Genomic DNA, 19743 nt, shown 5'->3' on the forward strand with positions numbered 1-19743 from the left:
TACACTTTCTCAGATTCTTTCCCCATGTAAGTTATCCCAGACTACTGAGCAGAGTTCTTGTGCTAGATACCAGGTCCCACATTCATTAGTATGAAAAGCATATGAATTTTGAATTCTGATTTAGGATTGGCATTGATAATCCGCAGCATATTGTCAAAGGTAACTCATGAAAAGGTTTGAGAAGAGTAGCAAGAACAGTCCTGGGCCTCCATTAGCAGGTGTTTGAAGTGACTCATCCCAGCTGGATGTCTGTTTCCTTTGTCAGGAACTCTCTTTCCTCTCGTTAGCATCCTCAGACCTTCCCCTGTGACCTTAGTTGGTACCCTACCCTTGTCCCCATTTGCCTGTCAAATAAATCCTCCTAAACTGTTCATTAGCACATTATAATTAGCAAAATCCTACACATTCACATCAGGCAGACCTAGAATCAAATCATACTCTTTCATTTACTGTGTGATTTGGGTCAGGTTACTCCTCTCTTTTTTTGGCCTCGGTTTCTTCATCTGCAAAATTCCAGGACAATGTGAGAATTGGGTTTGATCCATGAAAGGGCCTGAGTCTTGAGTGGTGGCTCTTAGCTAGTAATGCTCTCCAATTATAATGATTTGTATTGTGTCTCCCTATGGATACGTCTGCACCTTCCCTCCTCTGCCTAGAAGTCAAGCCAAGGATACGGAGGGAGGGTTGTCAGGGCTTAGAGACAGGGTGACCTCTTGGTCCCTTTTGCCCTGACCCAGACTTGGCACAGAACCCTTGAAAGTTTGAACTTTGATTGAAGAGGTAAATTCGGAGCCAGACTGTTTTTCCGGTTCCAAACCTCTGACTGATACAATGTGTAGAAGAGCAGCCTCCCCTCTCAACAGCTGATTGTGCCAAGTCTCGTACATGGACCATCATCATGATAAATTGAAATGTAGTAGAGCATCAGGGTCTGTGCCAACCACCACAAGCAAAATGCTTAATTATTTTTCCTTGGAAACTCCCCTGGTATTTGTTTTTTGTTTGTGATCTCTTTGGATGAGGCTTTCTCACAGCAGGCAAAAAAAAAATATGTGGGTGAATTTGTGTTCAATGGTTTCCTGCCCTAGAAGCAGAGAAAAAGGAACCACAGGTCCCTGAAAATAAACTGCCTTGAGAGGGGGGAAAAAAAAGTTGAAGTGCAATGTACAATTTTTGTGAACTTTAAGAGCAGATCTGTGCATAAAAAATGGAATTTCAGACTGCACATTATGTTGAATTTCCCAAGGATTTTATTACAGTTTAATTCTCAGGGAGGTGGACTGGCCGGGTCAGTTACCTAATATTTTAAAAGTGCTTACCACAAAGAATAACATAACTTCACATTTATGAAATATTTCTTAAATTTCCACTTTTTATACAAATTCTTTAGTACTTTTACAGATACTCTCAAATTCTTCCGATTTTAGAATCTCCCAGTGCTGAAGGCAGTTTTCAAGTGTGCTACCAATACTACCATGCCACTTTGAAAAACACTTATTTAATTGTTTGTATTCACAATTAGGTGACTCCTATAGTATTTCGGATAAATTTTGCTGAGCCGTATAGCAGAGCCAGACAGACCTATATTTTTTCTTTTTCCCAGTAAGAGAAGAGACACAGAATATAGTATTCAACTTCATGTCAAACTAAAATTACAGATTTTAGCTTTTAAAAAAAAAAGTTGGATCGAATTATAAATCCCACAATATTTTAAGATTTCGGTAATTTGTAAGGGATTATTTAGTAGCATAAGATTTCTTAAAAAGCTTTATTTTAGCCAGCTATTTTTAGGTTAATCATGGGGTAGGATATCTAAACCAATAATTTTAATTTTAGTACCATGTAATCTTGCATAAAGTGTAATTAAAAGATACATATATATGTAATATATATATATGTCCATGTATATATATAGAGAGAAATGTGTGTATGAGTATAGACACATATTTTTGTTCAGAGAAAAAAAAGAAGCAATGTGCATATACCTAATTTTTTTTTTTTTTTTTTAGGTGAAAACCCTTTGGCTGATGACCAGAGTAACCATGATATTAACTCAGTTGCTGGCGTTCTGAAGCTCTATTTCCGTGGGCTGGAAAACCCCCTCTTTCCTAAGGAAAGATTTAATGATCTGATTTCTTGTATCAGTAAGTGGACTTTTTTTTTTTTTTTTTTCAATTCTTTTCCCACCAGAATTATTTCACTAACCCATTTCCTGGAAAAGGCAGTGGCCCCCTCTCCATGTGTCCTCCTCCCCCGCCACTACCCCATCACCCCTGAACTTCTCAGGCTGTTTGCTTTCTCTCTGGATCCAGCATGAGTCATCCTCCCAGCTGTGGCCTCGCCCTTCGCTGAGTGGGCTCTGCTCCTAAACATCCATCCTCAGGCTCTGCAGAGCCCGAGAGTGTCCCGCTCAGTGGCTGGAAGGCTGGAATAGAGCAGAGGGGCAGATGCCAGCCAGCCGAGGGAAAGAAGGAAGCTGTAAGCAGGGAAGTGTAACTTCTTTTTTGCCCTGTTCTTGGTTTTCTCCACTCCATCTTTGAATGTTTGAGAAATCAGGGAAAAGGAGATAAGGAATCATTATGACAGCGCAGGAATGGCAGGTGGCAATTGTCTGTCACTGGGCATCCCCAGCTAATAGGCAGAGTCGCTCTAGGACTGTGTATGAAATAGCATGAAACCCATAATCACATCAGCAGAGTAAAGCATTGCTGTTTTCTTCAGAGGGTGTGTGTGGGGGAGGGGAGGGTGGCTTTTGACACTGCAGGAAGGAATAGGAAAATAATGATACCAGGAATTAGGTACTTAACCACAGCCACATCCCATATGTCTATAAATGCAGTGTCCCTTGAAGTCCCAAGTTCCCAGGGCAGGGTATAAAGCTGATAAATCACATAAGGGAAGGGAGTTCCCATTGTGGCTCAGTGGCCATTGTGGCTCAGTGGCAACGAATCCAGCTAGTATCGATAAGGACACAGGTTCAATCCCTGGCCTTGCACAGTGGGTTAAATGATCCGGTGTGGCCATGAGCTGTGGTGTAGGTCACAGACACAGCTCAGATCTGGATCCAGTGTTGCTGTGGCTGTGATGTAGGCCTGGCGGCTACAGCTCCAATTTGACCCTTAGCCTGGGAACTTTTGCCACAGGTGCAGCCCTAAAAAACAAAAAACTTAAAAGGTCACATAGGGGAGGGCTTTCTTAAGAATCAAGGTATTGAACAAACCTCCTCTCTACCTCATCCCGCCACCTCCCCAACCACCCACATGAATCTATAGGTCCAATTAACCTCTGAAAATTGCTTACCCTTCCTTGCCCTGTCCCATCGCCGGTGCCTTGGTTTCTCACCTGGACTGTTGTTACAGTCGCTTAAATAGAGACTCTACTTACAGGTTTTGCCCTCTGTCCTTACCACCCCTCCACCCCTATTCACCCCTCCCCCCATAAACACCCCCCCATCATTCTTCCTTTCACATGGCAGCTAGATTCAAAAGGGCAAACTGAGTGTTATACCACCATCCCCACCACCCACCCCAGCCCCTCGTTTAAAACCTATTTCAGTATTTCCCTCCTGAAAAGAAAGTCCTTGGTGTGGCTGGTTCGTAAAATGAATTTCTTCCTCTGTGTGATCTCTCTACTTATATGTACTCATCTCCTGCCACCCACCCTGTTGACTTTCTCTTCCAACAGTAGCAACCTGCAGGCTTGCCGGGCCATTCCCCACCTCCATGCCTTTGCCGGTGCTGTTTGATCTGCTGCCTCTGCCAGCTATTTGACATCCACGAGGAAGGATTTGCTGAACTGGCGCTCCTCCCGGCCAGCCATCCTCCTTAGCACCCGAGGCAGCATCAATCACTTTCTGCTCTACTAATAGTCCTCTGGGTGCATATATCTATAATTTTTCTTAAAGCCCCAGATTACAGTGTTTTTAACCTGTCTCCCTCTGCTAGAAGGAGTTTAGGGAAGAGGCTAAGAATGTAGGCTCCACGCTCAAACATCCTAGGTCCCAGTTCAAGATCCAAAGTGCTCACCAGCAAGTTTCTTAACCTCTCTGTACCTCAGTTTCATCGTCTATAAAATAGGGAGAGCATTAGTCCATATATCAAAGGGTTGTGAGAATTAGATGAGTCAATACATGTAAAGTGCCAAGAAGAGTGCCTAGCCTGGAGTGTGAATCAATGGAATGCCTACGTTTAATTCCAAAGGCATGGAAGGGCTTGATGGATTATTCTGTTTTGTGGCATAATTAATTAATCCTAGGCATATGGTGAATGCATAATTCATTTGTTGCGTAGAATTTAAATGAAGAGTCAAAATTCCCCCAAAATTATTTTGTCAGCCTCCAAGCCTAAAGTCCTGGATCTCGTTGGGTATGAATTCCCCAGGCATGACTCTCCAGCCCCACCCCATACAGTCTGATGTCTTGTGTGGAATTCAGAAGTGCGCCTGTGTGTCCCATTCCAAGGCCCTCACGTAACCCGAGTCATCACAGCAGTCTCTGGCCCAGCTGGAAAGAACAGAGAAGGAGGTGTCACACTTCTGGAATTCTCCTTTGGCCATGTGCAGAGATTTCCCTTACATCCTAGCCAGAAGGTTTAATTCCAGAAAAATGATAAGCACTCTCTAATGCCTTGTTTCTAGGTACCTACACCATCAACATTTATGTTTACAGGTTCCAGCTGGATAAAGACCATTGGGTGACATTGTTACTACTGCAGAATCACCTCACACTTGCATTGGAGGAGAAATATTGTTTCATTGTGGTTATTAAAGGCTGGAGACTTCAAGTCAAAAAGATCTAGGTTCTGGAGTTGCTGTTGTGGCTCAGTGGAAACAAACCTGACTAGAATCCATGAGGATGCAGGTTCGATCCCTAGCCTTGCTCAGTGGGTTAAGGATCTGGCATTGCTGTGAGCTGTGGTGTAGGTCATAGACTCAGCTCAGATCCCCCATTGCCACAGCTGTGGTGTAGGCCAGCAGCTACAGCTTCTATTCAACCCTTAGCCTGGGAACTAGGTACGGCCCTATAAAGACAAAAAGAAAGTCTAGGTTCAAATCCTAGCTTCACCACTTAACAATTTTGTAACCTTGGGTAGAGATCGATACTTAATCCTTTTAAGTATCTGTTTCTTTATCTGCTTCATAGAGTCTATGTGAATAAAGGAAATACTCCATACAGAGTGTTTTAGCATCATGACTGTCTCAGTGAGCCTTAGTATACGTTGATAGCGGTCATGATTACAGCTATTACAACTGCTCCTACTATAAACTCAGGTCATATGGGCTAGCACCTGGGTTAGCCATTTACCAATCTGTCCAACTAAATATGTCTCTTTGCCACAATTCCCTCACAGGCATTTAGAAATGATGTTCGTTTAACCTAGAAATTCTGCTGATTCCAGCATGATTTTCCCCAAGACACTAAATGTTTTGTGACCATCCGAGATAAGCTTTCTCACAACTAAATATGAAACCAAATAGGAAGAACATAAGGGAAAAAATAGAAAATCTGCAGAAATACTTTTCTTGCATGCAAGCAGCGCCTTCCATGAAATGCTGCAGGCGTAAATGAAGAAGCTGCAAAGACGTTTCCCCTTGTACTTAAACAATGGATTAATGAAAGCCAATGGATTAATAATCTTTGGGTTAATTTTTATGACAATAGTCTCGAGTGGAAATGAATACCCTCCAGGGCATCTCAAAGAAGCAAGAGCCCCCCGAGCTTAAGGCCACTAAGAATGCTAGGTACACACGCAGGTAGTGATTTGACTGTGCTAGTAATTTAAGTAGTATTGTTACTGTTTTTCTTAGTGCTGTATTGAGTTTCATCAGTGGTGATTATTGTGTCCCAACCAAACTTTCACCTATAAGTCCTGTTACGTTCAGTGCATAGTTTTGCAGAATAAGATGTTTTACAAGAGCATGTAATGGCACTTTGTCTAACAATCCCTTTTCTTCTAACATCTCATCTCGTTCAAAAAGGGGATTCTTGGCTCTTATTGATGTATCTCTAGGTATTTTCTCTTAGCAAGGTGACCATAATGTATCTGTATTTTTCCTGGATTTTCTATAAATTATTTGAAAATGGTATGTCATTCATCATACATCCTTTCATCAGTATTACAAACTTTTAATGGTTTGGACCATTGATTAACTACCTACAATGTTGCAAAGCTTTCTCAGGATTCAAAAACTTGATGTGTGCATACAAGAGGTTTAAAATCTACTGGAGGAGAAAAGATGTTTCCAAATAGATGCAGTCTAAGTATGTGATAGAAGCACAAAGATTTAGCAATGGTAGCCGAGAGAAGTCTCATGGAGATGAACTGTTTTTGTCCCTGACATTTTCTCCTAGTATTGCCTTAATTGGATTTGATTTTCCCTGTTAAGGTTAATTTCTTGTGATATTTATTTTGTATGGAAAAAAAAATCCTGGGAGTTCCCGTTGTGGCGCAGTGGTTAAGGAATCCGACTAGGAACCATGAGGTTGCAGGTTCAGTCCCTGGCCTTGCTCAGTGGGTTAAGGATCCGGCGTTGCCGTGAGCTGTGGTGTAGGTTGCAGACGCGGCTAGGATCCAGCATTGCTGTGGCTCTGGCGTAGGCAGGCGGCTGCAGCTCCAATTCGACCCCTAGCCTGGGAACCTCCATATGCCGCGGAAGCGGCCCAAAGAAATAGCAAAAAGACCAAAAAAAAAAAAAAAAAAAAATCCTCTCTTTTCATCTTTTCTAAGAGTTTACATAAGTCTCCAAACACCTTCTACTTTTTGCTTTACCTATTTTTGAATTGTTTGGGGAAAGGTTTTGTGTGTGTGTGTGGTGAGTTATTATTGTGCCATTTGTATGCCCCTATATACCACATTATTTGAAAGCTTGCAATTATATGTAGAAAGCGGGAATTTGTCTTAGCATTTTCTCTCTCTCTTTAATTCTCATAACATTTTAGTTTTTTAATATTTGTTTTAATGTTTATTGAAATATGTTTGATTTACAATGTTTAGTTTCAGGTTACAGCAAAGTAATTAATTCAGTTATACACACATATATATAATATATGCATTCTTTTTTAGATCTTTTCCATTATAGGTTATTATAAGATTTTGAATATAGCTCCCAGTGCTATACAGTAGGTCCTTGTTGGCTACTTTATATATAGTAATGTGTATATTTTAATCTCAAACTCATAATTTATCCTCCCCCTCTTTGGTAATTATAAGTTTGTTTTCTATGTCTGTGAGTCTGTTTCTGTTTTGCATATAAGTTCATTTGTATCATTTTTTTTTAATTCCACATATAAGTGATACCATATGATGTTTGTCTTTCTCTGTCTGATTTCACTTAGCATGATAATCTCTAGGTCCATCCATGTTGTTGCAAATGGCATTATTTCATTCTTTTTATGGCTGAGTATTCCATTGTGTATGTACACCACATCTTCTTTATCCATTCATCTGTCAGTGAACACTTAGGTTGCTTCCATGTCTTGGCTATTGTCAGTAGTGCTGCTGTGAACATTGGAGTGCATGTATTTTTTTTGAATTATGATTTTATCCAGACATATGCCCAGGAGTGGAATTGCTATATCATATGTAGTTCTATTTTTAGTTTTTTGAGGGACCTCCATACTGTTCTCCATAGTGGCTGCACAAATTGACATTCCCACCAACAGTGTAGGAGGGTTTCTTTTTTTCTCCACTAGTATTTATTTTCTCTAATATTTGTTGTTTGTAAACTTTTTTATGATGGTCATTCTGACCAGAGCGAAGTGATACCTCATTGTGGTTTTGATTTGCATTTCTCTATTAAGTAGTGATGTTGAGTATCTTTTCATGCACCTTTTGGCCATCTGTATGTCTTTGGAGAGATGGCTGTTTAGATCTTCTGCCCATTTTTTGTTTAGGTTGTTTGGTTTTTTGATCTTGAGCTATATGAGCTGCTTGTATTTTTTGGAGATTAATCCCTTGTTGGTAGCATCGTTTGCAAATATTTTTTACCAGTCTGTAGTTTGTCTTTTTATTGTGTTTACAGTTTCCTTTGCTGTGCAAAAGCTTTTTAAGTTTAACTAGGTCCCAACTGCTTATTTTCGTTTTATTCCTATTACTCTAGGAAATGGACCCAAAAAGGTATTGCTGTGATGGATATCAAAGAGTGTTCTGCCTATGTTTTCCTCTAGGAGTTTTATAGTATCCAATCTTCCATTTAGATCTTTCATCCACTTTGAGTTTATTTTTCTGTATGGTGTTGGAGGATGCTCTAGTCTCATTCTTTTACTTGTAGCTGTCAGTTTTCTCAGCACCATTTGTTGAAGAGACTGTCTTTTCTCCATTGTATATTCTTACCTCCTTTGTTACAGATTAAGTGGCTGTAAGTGCATGGGTTTGTTTCTGGGATTCTCTTTCTTTTTTTTAATGTGCACTATTCATTCCCCAATTCACTACAAATTTCTTTTTAAACATTACTTATCTGGATGAAGACATCAGAGGCAATCTAAACTTAAACTTGATAGTATCTCCACTTACCCCCCCAGGGTGATTGTTTTTTTTTAAGAAACCGTGCACTTTGTGAACGGTTTTGTGACTGTTCCAGATCATGCCCACACAGTCTGGGCAGCTTCTAGAATGTCCGTGAACTGTGGCTTTGAGATTCTCTAGGGCGTAAATCCAAATGACTTGCTCTCGTAGAGTTACTCAAGCAATTCATGGTCTTTCTGGCTGCCTCGGGACTGTGAGCCCAGAGGAAATGTTTGCACTTCATTATGTATTATTATTTAGGGCACTATTGGGACACAAGGAAACTTTTTTTAGGAGGACAGTTTTTTTTTTTTAACCTGTCACCAAAACAACATGTGGTCGTTGTACAATACATGAAAAATATTTTAAAAACACAGAACAAAATACTGGCACCCATGATACTGCTACCCAAAGAGAATCAATGGTGTATTCATATGTTGTTGCATTTTCTTCTAATCATTGTTTATATTTGTATGCATACATAACTATTTTTAAAAGCCAAAGTGGAACTGTACTGTTCTATTTGTAACCTACCTTCTTTTTTACTTTTTTTGGCAGAAAATTTCAAATATCTACAAAAGGATATAGAAAGATATATTTATGTATAAATCGCTATTAATATAAATAATCACTCAGCTTTTTTTTTCTTTTTTTGACTGCCCCAAGGCATGTGGAATTCCCAGGCCAGGGGTTAGATCTTCACCACAGTTGTGACCTAAGCCACAGCTGCAGCAATGCCAGATCCTTAACCCACTGTGCCGGACCAGGGATCGAACCTGTGTCCCAGCACTCCCAAGATGCCACCAATCCTGTTGCGCCACAGCAGGAACTCCAATAATCACCCAGTTTTAATGATTTCCATTTCTTAGCTAAACTTGTGCCACCCATACCCCTTATATCATCCCTCTGGCATCGCATCATCTCATCTGTGCGTACGTGTCTCTGGGAGATAATACAGCATAGCCACCATACCATTCTCATGCCTTAAAAAAATAACAGTAATTCCTTAAAATTATCAGCCAATCAGTGCTTACTAAAAAAATCAATTGTTTAGGAGTTCCCGCTGTGGTGCAGTGTGATAAGAATCCAACTGCAGCGGTTTGGAACACTACAGAGGTGTGGTGGATTCAATCCCCAGCCCGGCACAGTGGGTTAAAGGATCTGGCGTTGCCACAGCTGCAGCTCAGATTCAGTCCCTGGCCCAGGAACTTCCATATGTCATGGGTGCAGCCATAACAAAAACAAATAATTGTTGAATATGCAATATGATTACTATAGAAAAACTAAGAAATAAATGAAATCATCTATAATTCTTCTGCACAAAGATAATATAACCTTTTTAATTTCTTTCCAGATTTTTTTCTATACATATATTTATGTGCTTTTTAAGGTCATTTATTGAGAGACAGTTCTCATACCGTACAGTTCATCCATTAACATGTATAATTCCGTGATTTTTAGTATATTCAAAGGATTGTGCACCCATCACCACAGTCAATTTTACAACATGTTCATGACTCCAAAAAGAAACCCCTCTTAGCAAACATTTGCCATTTACTCATCACCACCACCACCCTTAGCCCTAGACAACAACTAATCTACTTTCTATCTCTCTATATTTACCTATTCTGGCCATTTCCTATAAATCCAGTTATACAATATGTGGTCTTTTGTGACTAGCTTAATTCACGTGGCATGTTTCCAGGGTTCATCCATGTTGTAGCACATATCAGTACTTTTTTTAATTGCCAAGTAATATTCCATGATGTGACTATATCACAACTACATACTTTTAATAAAAGCTGCTAGTGGATGTAAGATTTCTTATAGAGGTGATGAAAATGTTCTGTAATCGATTGGCGTTATGGTTGCTCAATTCTGAATGTACTAAGACCCATAAAATTGTACACTTTTAAATATGTTAATTATATGACATACGAATTATATCTCAGTAAATCTATTAAAAATTATCATGCATATTTGCTCTTTATAAACCACTTTTTAAAATTTAATGGTATTAACACTTTCCCACATCTCTAAGTATTTTTCAAAATATAGTTTTCAGTAGTCGTATAATGTTTTTTGTTTTATTTAAGAAATCCCCTAGTTTTAGAAATTTAGATTGTTTCCAGTGACCTTGTAGTTATACAAAATACCTTGATGCACCTCTTGATACATAGATCTATTTGCCATATCTGATCATTTCATGAAAAAAAAGCTTTCTGGACTCTTTTCCAATTGTATGTTTTTGTTGCCAAAAATTCTCTCAGCTTTATTGCCATACCTGATAGTTTCCTTTCTGAACTCTAAATTTCTGTCTGATGCATTTTAATGATTTTCTTAAAAGATTCCTTATTCCAGGACTTCCCTTCGTGGCGCAGCAGAAGCAAATCCAGCTAGAAACCATGAGGTTATGGGTTTGATCCCTATCCTTGCTCAGTGGGTTAAGGATCCAGCGTTGCCACAGCTGTAGTGTAGGTCACAGACACAGCTCGATCTGGCACTGCTGTACCTGTGGCATAGGCCGGAAGCTGTAGCTCCGATTAGACCCCTAGCCTGGGAATCTCCATATGCCACATGTGTGGCAATAAAAAGCCAAAAAGCCAAAAAAAAAAAAAAAAAGATTCCTTAACAGTATTCAATAGGCCTAGTATCAGAACTGAACAGGTAAAGCTTCCTGGGCTAAGACAAGACTCAGATTTGACTAACCTCGATATAATAATTCAGAAGAAGATATATTATTTATATATTTATATCTAGAGTATGGCTATTGAACTAGGAAAGAACATTATGGCATGATTCACAGAAGTCAAATCTACTAATGGTTAATTAAAGAGGTTTACAGGCAGTTCATTTCGTACTGAGAAGAACAGCTGGTAAATCATCTTAAGGTTAGCCTAAGATCTATCCATATGTACTAAACATCTCTGTTTTTCTCTTTCCCTTTCATTTGTACACATAAGTTATTATACACACAATAGATTGATATCTTAACATTATTAGAACCAAAGAATGAACCTAAAAATACCCTGGAACTGATCAACTCCCTTTGATTACTGCTTGTTGGGCTATGGAGCTCAGAAATAGCTGTGTGCCTGCTCTCATGTTAGCCATTTCTAAATGTGGCCACCAAGGAATTTCCTTCCCTATCTTCACACTTAAAGATAAATTTGCATCTTTCAATTTCTTAGTTGTTTTCTGACAAACACTTTTGCAAATAGTGCCACTGAAGAACTGATATTTTCAGAGGCATGGCTGTTTGAACTTTTTGCCATTTTTCTGAATTAACTGTGTTTTCTGGTGAATTTTTCACACACCTTTACATGGAGCTGTCAAACCCCCATGCTGTGGAGTTGACATGCTGACATGAGAACCTTGCAGTGCAAGGAAAAGCGCATAAATCACCTAGGGAGCTTCGAACATGTGACCGAGATTGGATGAATGCCACTTTTCCCTAATTACATGAGATGCTGAATTGTGGAAACAAAGCCCAGCATAAAAGAAATCCAGATGAAATACTGATTTCTGTCACTGACAACTTTTCTGAGGGGAAGAAAAGATCCATCTTTTCATGCAGGATAAAATGAGGAAAGACCATGAATTGCCACATTCAGAGCCAGCTGCGAATGCACATTAATCAGCGTGTCCGTAGCCACCATAAATTTTGACCCGCTAACTGGACCCAGGAGAGTCAGTCAGTCATTTGAACCAGAGCGGGACTCCTGTAGGATGCACCGTGCAAGCCTGTTGAGCAACCAGCCAGGTACTATCGGAGTCCTGCTCCCAGGTGTCGTGCTCTGGCCTTTGGGGCACATAGATCTGCTACTACTTCAGGCATGCTGGCAATTCTGTTTTGCTTCGGTTTATGTTGCAGGGAACACCTGCCTCACATAATTTTATCTAGTAGCAACAAGTGAAAAGTGGTTTTTATAATTTAGAAGACTCTAAATTGCTCCAGGCCAAGACCCTGGAAATCAGGGAAAACAGCAGTGGGTCAGAGGAGATGCCTCAGATATGGTGGTACCCCCAAGGTGGTCACTTAACGTGTTTTATTGGTGATGGCTGCATCTCACCCAAAGGCACACAGTATTATGTTCAGATATGTACCTGATATGGATACAATAATGTTCTGCAAGTGAAAGGGTCCTGACCATGTCCTCTTCTGTCTGTAGGAATCGATAATCTCTATGAGAGGGCGCTTCACATCCGCAAACTCCTCCTGACCTTGCCCAGGTCGGTCCTTGTAGTGATGAGGTACCTCTTTGCCTTCCTCAATCAGTAAGTACCCGAACACTCTGCCAAGATGCTCATCGAAATCCCGTTTGCACCCCCTCTGAATTCTGCCTTTGTTCCTGGAGTCTGAAAAATGTACTTTGGGTTCCATTTATCAGCAGAGCCAAAGGGAAGATGATTGAATAGCGAATGAGAGTACGTTTTCGCTCAGCCGATCAGGGTCATTGTGTGACCTGCCTTCCATAAGTCTAGTCACCAGATGTGGAAACAGTGGCCATCCGTGCACAAACATACAAGTATGAAATATGTGTCAAATACGTGTTTTTCCAACTTCCACCCAAAGCCAGTGTCATAAATGTTCCTGTCAAAATAATGTGAACCACCTGCTTATTGCAGAAAATTTCTGTGATTTTTAATAATGCAGTCAGGGAAGAAGGGGAATTGTAGATGAGACTTAGACACAGATCCAAGAAGGAATTTTCTGCCAATTCATTATAATGAGACCTTGTCAAGAACATGATATTTCTAAAACATCTCCAAAACAATGTACAGAAATATTAAAAACCACTGCATTATCTCCAAAGAAACTTTACTCCTTTACTGTAGGCACCTTCACTTTCAGTTGTGTGACTTCCAGATGCATAGGCTCCATTATAAAAAACATCTTCCCCAGATTCTATATGAGTCCCTTTGCTCTTCTATGTTTCAGTTAAGAAATTAGAAATAAAAAATCTAAGGGAAGTAAGACTGGGGAAATGCTTTCTCACTCTAGCATGAATTCTGCCTTCTTAACATTCGAATATTTTCTCTATTTTGCTGGAAGTTTGGGGTTCTCAGAAGCCACGGGGATTTATTACAACCCTGCCAACTATTCCTGAAATCATACCCCATTCAGATTGACCTCAAAAAGCCAAGTATCATACAATAGGTGACTGCTAGCAGAGAACAACGCAGAATGGAACCAAAACATCCACAAACGACATTTGTCCAGAAATCACCTCTGGAAATAAGCAGTGTCTAGAAAGATGGATATAGAGAGACCATTTTGGGGAAATAGGTACTATAAATGTTTACCTTTAAATAAGCCTAGTCTCAGGAGTTCTCATGAAGCTCAGCAGGTTAAGGATCCAGAATTGTCACTGCTGTGGCTCAGGTCACTGCTGTGATACGGGTTCGATCCCTGGCCCGGCAACTTCCACATGCCAAGGGTGCAGCCAGTAAATAAACAAACAAGCGAGCAAGCAAGCAAGCCAGCCAGCCTATCTCCCAGGCAGTTGTAAAAACCTGAAGGTTTGCCATCTTTACCTTTAATTGCATGTGCCTCTGCTTCCCCAACACGAAGGACCTTGCATTCCTGCCGGCCCTCTCCATGCTGTCCCTACCAAATTTTCCTGACACACCTTGGCAAAACCCACTGTGAACCAGTAAACCACAATGGACTAGGAAGGCACACTGACCGTGAATCAAGAACATTGTCAAAACCTGAATCTGACTCACTGTGTAGCTCAACAGAATGGCGACTGTGCCATGAAATCAGACAGCAGTTCTGCCCAAAGATGCCCCCTGGTTCCCCGCGTCTGCCTTCATGCAGCCCATCCTCTAGAGTAGGATGCTTGGGACAGGAATTTTGGAAAGAGAAATAACTGTTCTTTTTTCATTGTAATATCAAAACATGCATATGACATTTTTACATCAAGTTTTTGCTCTTCAAGCCAGCACTAAATTAGAGTCCCAGAAAGACTGTGACTCTTCCCATTGAGCTGAAGTGTGTCTTTGGAAAATGAGGCCATTCTTACTCTGAGTCTCACTTTTCCTTCCAGCATTCATTTTCAAGATGATCTGTGACATGATCATTGGCTGTTATTGTGAACTGTTTTTAAGATTTTATGTCTGAGAAAGGGCAGAAGGGAAACACACATGTTAGCTGTGGAAATGATGCTTTTGTATTTTCTACCTTCAAGGCTATCTTATTTCCAAAAAAGGGTCAAGTATCGCCTCACATGGTATCTCAGCTTCTTTGTGTCTGTCAGCATCTCACAAACGCAGTTGAGCCTCTTTTTTTCTCTCCTTCCACTTGTCATCTGCTCACCTGGATTTTACATTTCCTTTCAAGGTTGACATTTTATACACTTCATGATAGATTCTCTAGCTTCCCTGTAGAGCAGCACGTTGCCCATATGTTAGAGGCACAGCAATAAAGAGCTGGCTTATTTTCAGTCACCTGTGGAAAATATCTCACAAGTAGCCTTTGGATTGTATTTAGAAATTAGTACTCAACAACCAGAAATCTCCCACAAGCTTGTAGTGTGCCAGCTTTAAATGGAATAAGAGAATTGAGGATATTTTCCCCCTTTCTTTTGTAATTATGGTGTCTTTTGAGACACTGGGTTGACACCTAGTGTTGTAATCTTACCCAAAAGCAAATTATAAAGCCTAGATTTGCTTGCTTGTTTTCCATGGGCACAGAGAAGAGATGCTCTGTTTGTTTTTTGGTTTTGTTTTTTTCTGGGCCTTCCTCCAGATTTATGGGCGAAAACGGAAACCCAAGATAGGTTTTGGTTAGTTGGAGGACAGTTTTAAAGACCTCTCCATAAAGCTTTATGAGATGGCTACTGGCCCTCCCAGATCTGCTTGAGCAGCAGTTACAGCCTGACTGTGATGTTTACAAATGAAATTCATCTAGTTGATCTTGGTCTCCATCATAGTAGAGATGCTCTTCAACTTCCTTGAAAAATGCCACGTAACTAGGATTTCAAGTTTTCCTTTCAATTTTTACCTGGTTGAAAGGCTAGGTCACTTTACTTTCTTTGACACTTGCTGAGCCACCTTCAAGTGGGATGGACTATCATTCTATGCTGATCATAAAAACCAAATAAAATCTCTTAGATCCTTATTTTCCAAATATGAGTTTTCTTATTAATTGATTTCCTTTTTTTCCCCCATTGTTTTATAACTCCTTTTTTGCTTCCTTTTGTAGTCTTTCACAGTACAGTGATGAGAACATGATGGACCCTTATAACCTGGCCATTTGCTTTGGCCCCACATTGATGCCTGTCCCAGAAATACAGGACCAAGTGTCTTGCCAGGCTCATGTGAATGAGATTGTCAAAACCATCATCATCCACCATGAGACTATTTTCCCAGATGCTAAAGAGCTGGATGGCCCTGTTTATGAGAAATGTATGGCTGGAGATGACTATTGGTAAGTCCAAGAATTTTAGTCCTTCTCCCCTTGGAAATATATGGAAGAACAGGTATCAATTAAGAAAAAGAATTGACTATAAGCTCCTAGCGCTTCTAATTTTAAAAAGAAGAAGAAGAAGAAGAAGACGTGGAATCACTTGAATAAATTAGAATATTAACACACATAACAACACTGGCTTCTTATTATGGAAATTCATAGTCGTACCTCTCTTTTCCCCAAGCTCCCCAAGCACAACATCTTTTTAGATACAGCCTTCCTATCAAGACTTTTAGTTTATTTGCTTTTTAGGGCTTCATCCTCAGCATATGGAAGTTCCAAGGCTGGGGTCAAATCAGAGCTACAGCTGCTAGCCTATGCCACAGCCTCAGCAACTCAGGATCCAAGCTGCATCTGCAGCCCATACTATAGCTCACGGCAACGCCAGATCCTTAACCCACTGGTCAAGGCCAGGGATCAAACCTGCATCCTCATGAATCCTAGTCAGGTTCATTACCACTGAGCCACAGTGGGAACTCCCTCTATCAAGGCTTTTGTAGAGCAAAAGTCTTGACATATAGAGCTATATTAATTTTTACCATTATATCAAGAAAAAAATCACTGAAGTTCACTGAGGCGTAGTGGGTTAAGAACCCAACTGTAGCGGCTTGCATCTCTGTAGAGGCACAGGTTCAATCCCCTCCCCAATGCAATGGGTTAAAGGATCCATTGTCTCCACAGCTGTGGCATAAGTCACAGCTGCATCTCAAATTCAGTCCTTGGAGTAGGAACTGCCATATGCCATAGGTGCAGCCATTAAGAAAAAGAAGAAAAAAACGCATTGATTGAATTGACGGATTTCTTTATCATTCCTAAAAAATTTTGATTTCTGTATAAAGTATTTCAGAATTCTCATTTTAAAGGAGCCCTGTCAACCAAATGTGTTTTCATTCTCACTTCTTTTCATTTTCCTTCTTACTAATAAATATCACCCTAACCAATTATAGTAGTCGTAGTCACTTTGAGCAAATGTATTATATTGTTGGATAAAATATTTTTAACATGGCAGTACAGTCACCTCCCAGTGAGGTATATGTAAAAAATGAGGAGTGTAGTCAAAGGAATAATCCCACAGGTAGGGAACCCTAAAATGTTTATGTTCACTGTTTGATAGATGAGTTCCAGCTTCTAAGAAATACTATACAATAAAAGTGGTTTTGATTCCTTGAGTTCCTACTGTGTGCCAGCTTCTTAGAACATATGATGTCTCTCATTCTCACAACTGCTCTACCAAATAATTTCATTTTTTTTCCCGTCTTTTGTCTTTTTAGGGCCACACCAGCGACACATGGAGATTCCCAGGCTAGGGGTTGAATTGGAGCTGTAGCCTCTGGCCTACGCCAGAGCCACAGCAATGGGGGATCTGAGCCACATCTGCGACCTACACCACAGCTCACAACAACGCCAGATCCTTAACCCAGTGAACGAGGCCAGGGATTGAACCCACATCCTCATGGATGCTAGTTGGGTTCCTTAACCACAGAGCCATGGTGGGAACTCCTACCAAGTAATTTCAGAGAAGCCAAGGAGGCTGTCCAGTGACTAGTGGTTGCTGGAGGCAGCCCAAGTTTGTCTGATGGCAGAGTCCACACAAGTCTTCCCACCCAACAGCTGCCTCCCAGCCTGCCTCTCTAAGCCTACTTCAGAAACCACTCTGTGCAGCTCAGACTCAGGAACAGCTGGAAATAGAGCTGTTGAAAAGCCCTTCATTCTGGACCCTCCTCTGGACACTGTTTCCCAGTGCCTTACTGGGGATTACGTAGAAGTAGAATAAGTAGCTGAAAGACCTGAATAACTGAAAGTGCACTTATTTTTTCTTAAACTACAGTATATCTTCAAACCACAGATGATTCTGTGCCTTAAGAAAACTCAGAGTTGACTATTCCCAGAAGAACAGCTTTCTATATTAACAGCAGAGGATGATAGATTCCAGTTCTATTGTAGATGCAGCCATTTTCCATGAAATTCCATTTTAAAATATTTACTTGAGCACTTACTATGTGCATATACTGACGAAGTTTGGCTCTGGGGAAGATCAGTGCATAAAACTCAACCCTGGTGAGATTCCGAATTTTCAGAGTTGTATTTGTTTTAAGGCCAGTGTCAGTCATGTTTAGTATCTCCACATATTTGGGGCTATATCAGTAAGTTCTGCCGTCTTGTTCATTTTATCAGAGAGCAAGTCTATGGATGTCTGGTCAATAGTATTTGATGTAGTGTATTCTGGGACTTTTTGTGGTTGCTGCTTTTTTACAAAGAGGGTAAAAGCCCCGTAATAAAGATGCTTGCAGCCAATAACATGTGCTTGATTACATCCTTCTCCTATCCCATTGTTCTCTATGGGTATCGCTCATTTTAAACAGAAAGTCAATAATACAGCAGTTATCCTGGTCCCCCAATGCCAGAAATATAATGGGCTTTTACAATAATGTCAAGTTTATGTTTATGACCAGTGCCTTCCATTTATGTGCATGCATTTGAGAAGAGATAATGGTAAAGTTAAAGGAAAAAAATCTGACTCTGTCAGATATAAAATGAACATGTGTCCAGAAAAGATAAAAAGATACTACAGCCATTTCAAAGCAGAAATTGAAGAGACATCTATTTTTATGCAAAAGAGAATATAGAAATGAATTTGCAAAAACTGGCATATCTGTAGGGAATAGGATCCATATATCCTATTCCACTAGACTTCAACAAATTTTCACTTTTATGGAGAATTAGTTGTAATACTGTCAGTTTCCTGCAAGTTAACTTTGTCTTGACAGAGTTTTAAGTGTCAAAGATGAAGGGACCTACTCCCATAGGGTTGGAGAATCTTTCAGGGGCTCCAGCATTCCATTGAAAGGCTGTCCAATAATTCTTTGGCCATTCCAAAGTCTTACATTTTTACTTACTACAGTAACAACTGCTCATTTTTGAAAATCTTTCCATTTTGGCTTTATATGAATTTCTATTTCTGCTCCTCAGTGACAGCCCATACAGTGAGCACGGTACATTGGAGGAAGTGGATCAGGACGCTGGTACAGAGCCCCACACCAGTGAAGACGGTATGCACTTGTGCCCATGCTATTGTAACACTAGTCTTTATCTCCATTTTTTAAAGAATGATTTACATTATGAATTCAGTAGATACAAAAGAATGTTTCCTCAGAGTTCCCTGGTGGCCTGGAGGTCAAGGGTTTGGTGTTGTCACTGCTGTGGCTCGGGTTTGCTGCCAGACCCAGAAACTTTTGGGGCAGCAAGGCCCCAGAGGTCAGCCTACAGAAAATAAAAAAACCATGGTTAATACAGATATACTAATTTTTGTGTGTTTAGATGTCTTTTTTTGTGAAATTCCTATCAAGGCTTTTGCCCATTTAGGGCCTACTTGCTGACTATTAGTTTCTCTGGGCTTTTTTTGCTTGGCTTAATTTAGTTTGGCTTGGGTTTGTTGTTGTTTTTTTAATTCATAAGAGTTCTTCGTGGGTCTGAATCAGGTCTTTTGGGGGTATATGATTTGCAGATATCTTCTGCTCTGAAGCTTGTCTTTTTTGTGCTTATTATGTCTTTTGTTAAACAGAGGCTCTTCATTTTAAAGAAGTTGAATTTACCCATGTTTTCCTTCGTAATTGTTTCACTTTGTGTCTCTTTTAAGAAATCCTTCTGTTCCCAGAAGTAATGAAGAGATTCTATCATATTCTCTTTTAAATTCTTTCAGGTTTTGTTTTTCACACATAGGTCTTATTTCTATCAGGAACTTATATGGAGGTATGGTGTGAGGTAGGG

General features: G+C 40.1%; 1 protein-coding gene across 2 annotated transcripts in view; it reads left to right on the top strand.

Annotated features, from left to right (window-relative positions):
- SRGAP1 (SLIT-ROBO Rho GTPase activating protein 1) overlaps positions 1-19743 on the top strand; it is a 304206-nt gene that overhangs the window by 261322 nt on the left and 23141 nt on the right. For both annotated transcript variants that reach the window (XM_021091938.2, XM_013997691.3), the window contains exons 15-18: positions 2010-2144; positions 12674-12779; positions 15712-15936; positions 18946-19025. In XM_021091938.2, the coding sequence (XP_020947597.1) occupies positions 2010-2144; positions 12674-12779; positions 15712-15936; positions 18946-19025 (546 nt within the window). The remainder of the gene's footprint in view (positions 1-2009; positions 2145-12673; positions 12780-15711; positions 15937-18945; positions 19026-19743) is intronic.

Source organism: Sus scrofa, chromosome 5 (assembly GCF_054392235.1).
Source record: "Sus scrofa isolate SSC_HxYL_T2T_F1_AM1 chromosome 5, Sscrofa_HxYL_maternal_Yorkshire_Landrace_v2.0, whole genome shotgun sequence".
NCBI lineage: Eukaryota > Metazoa > Chordata > Mammalia > Artiodactyla > Suidae > Sus > Sus scrofa.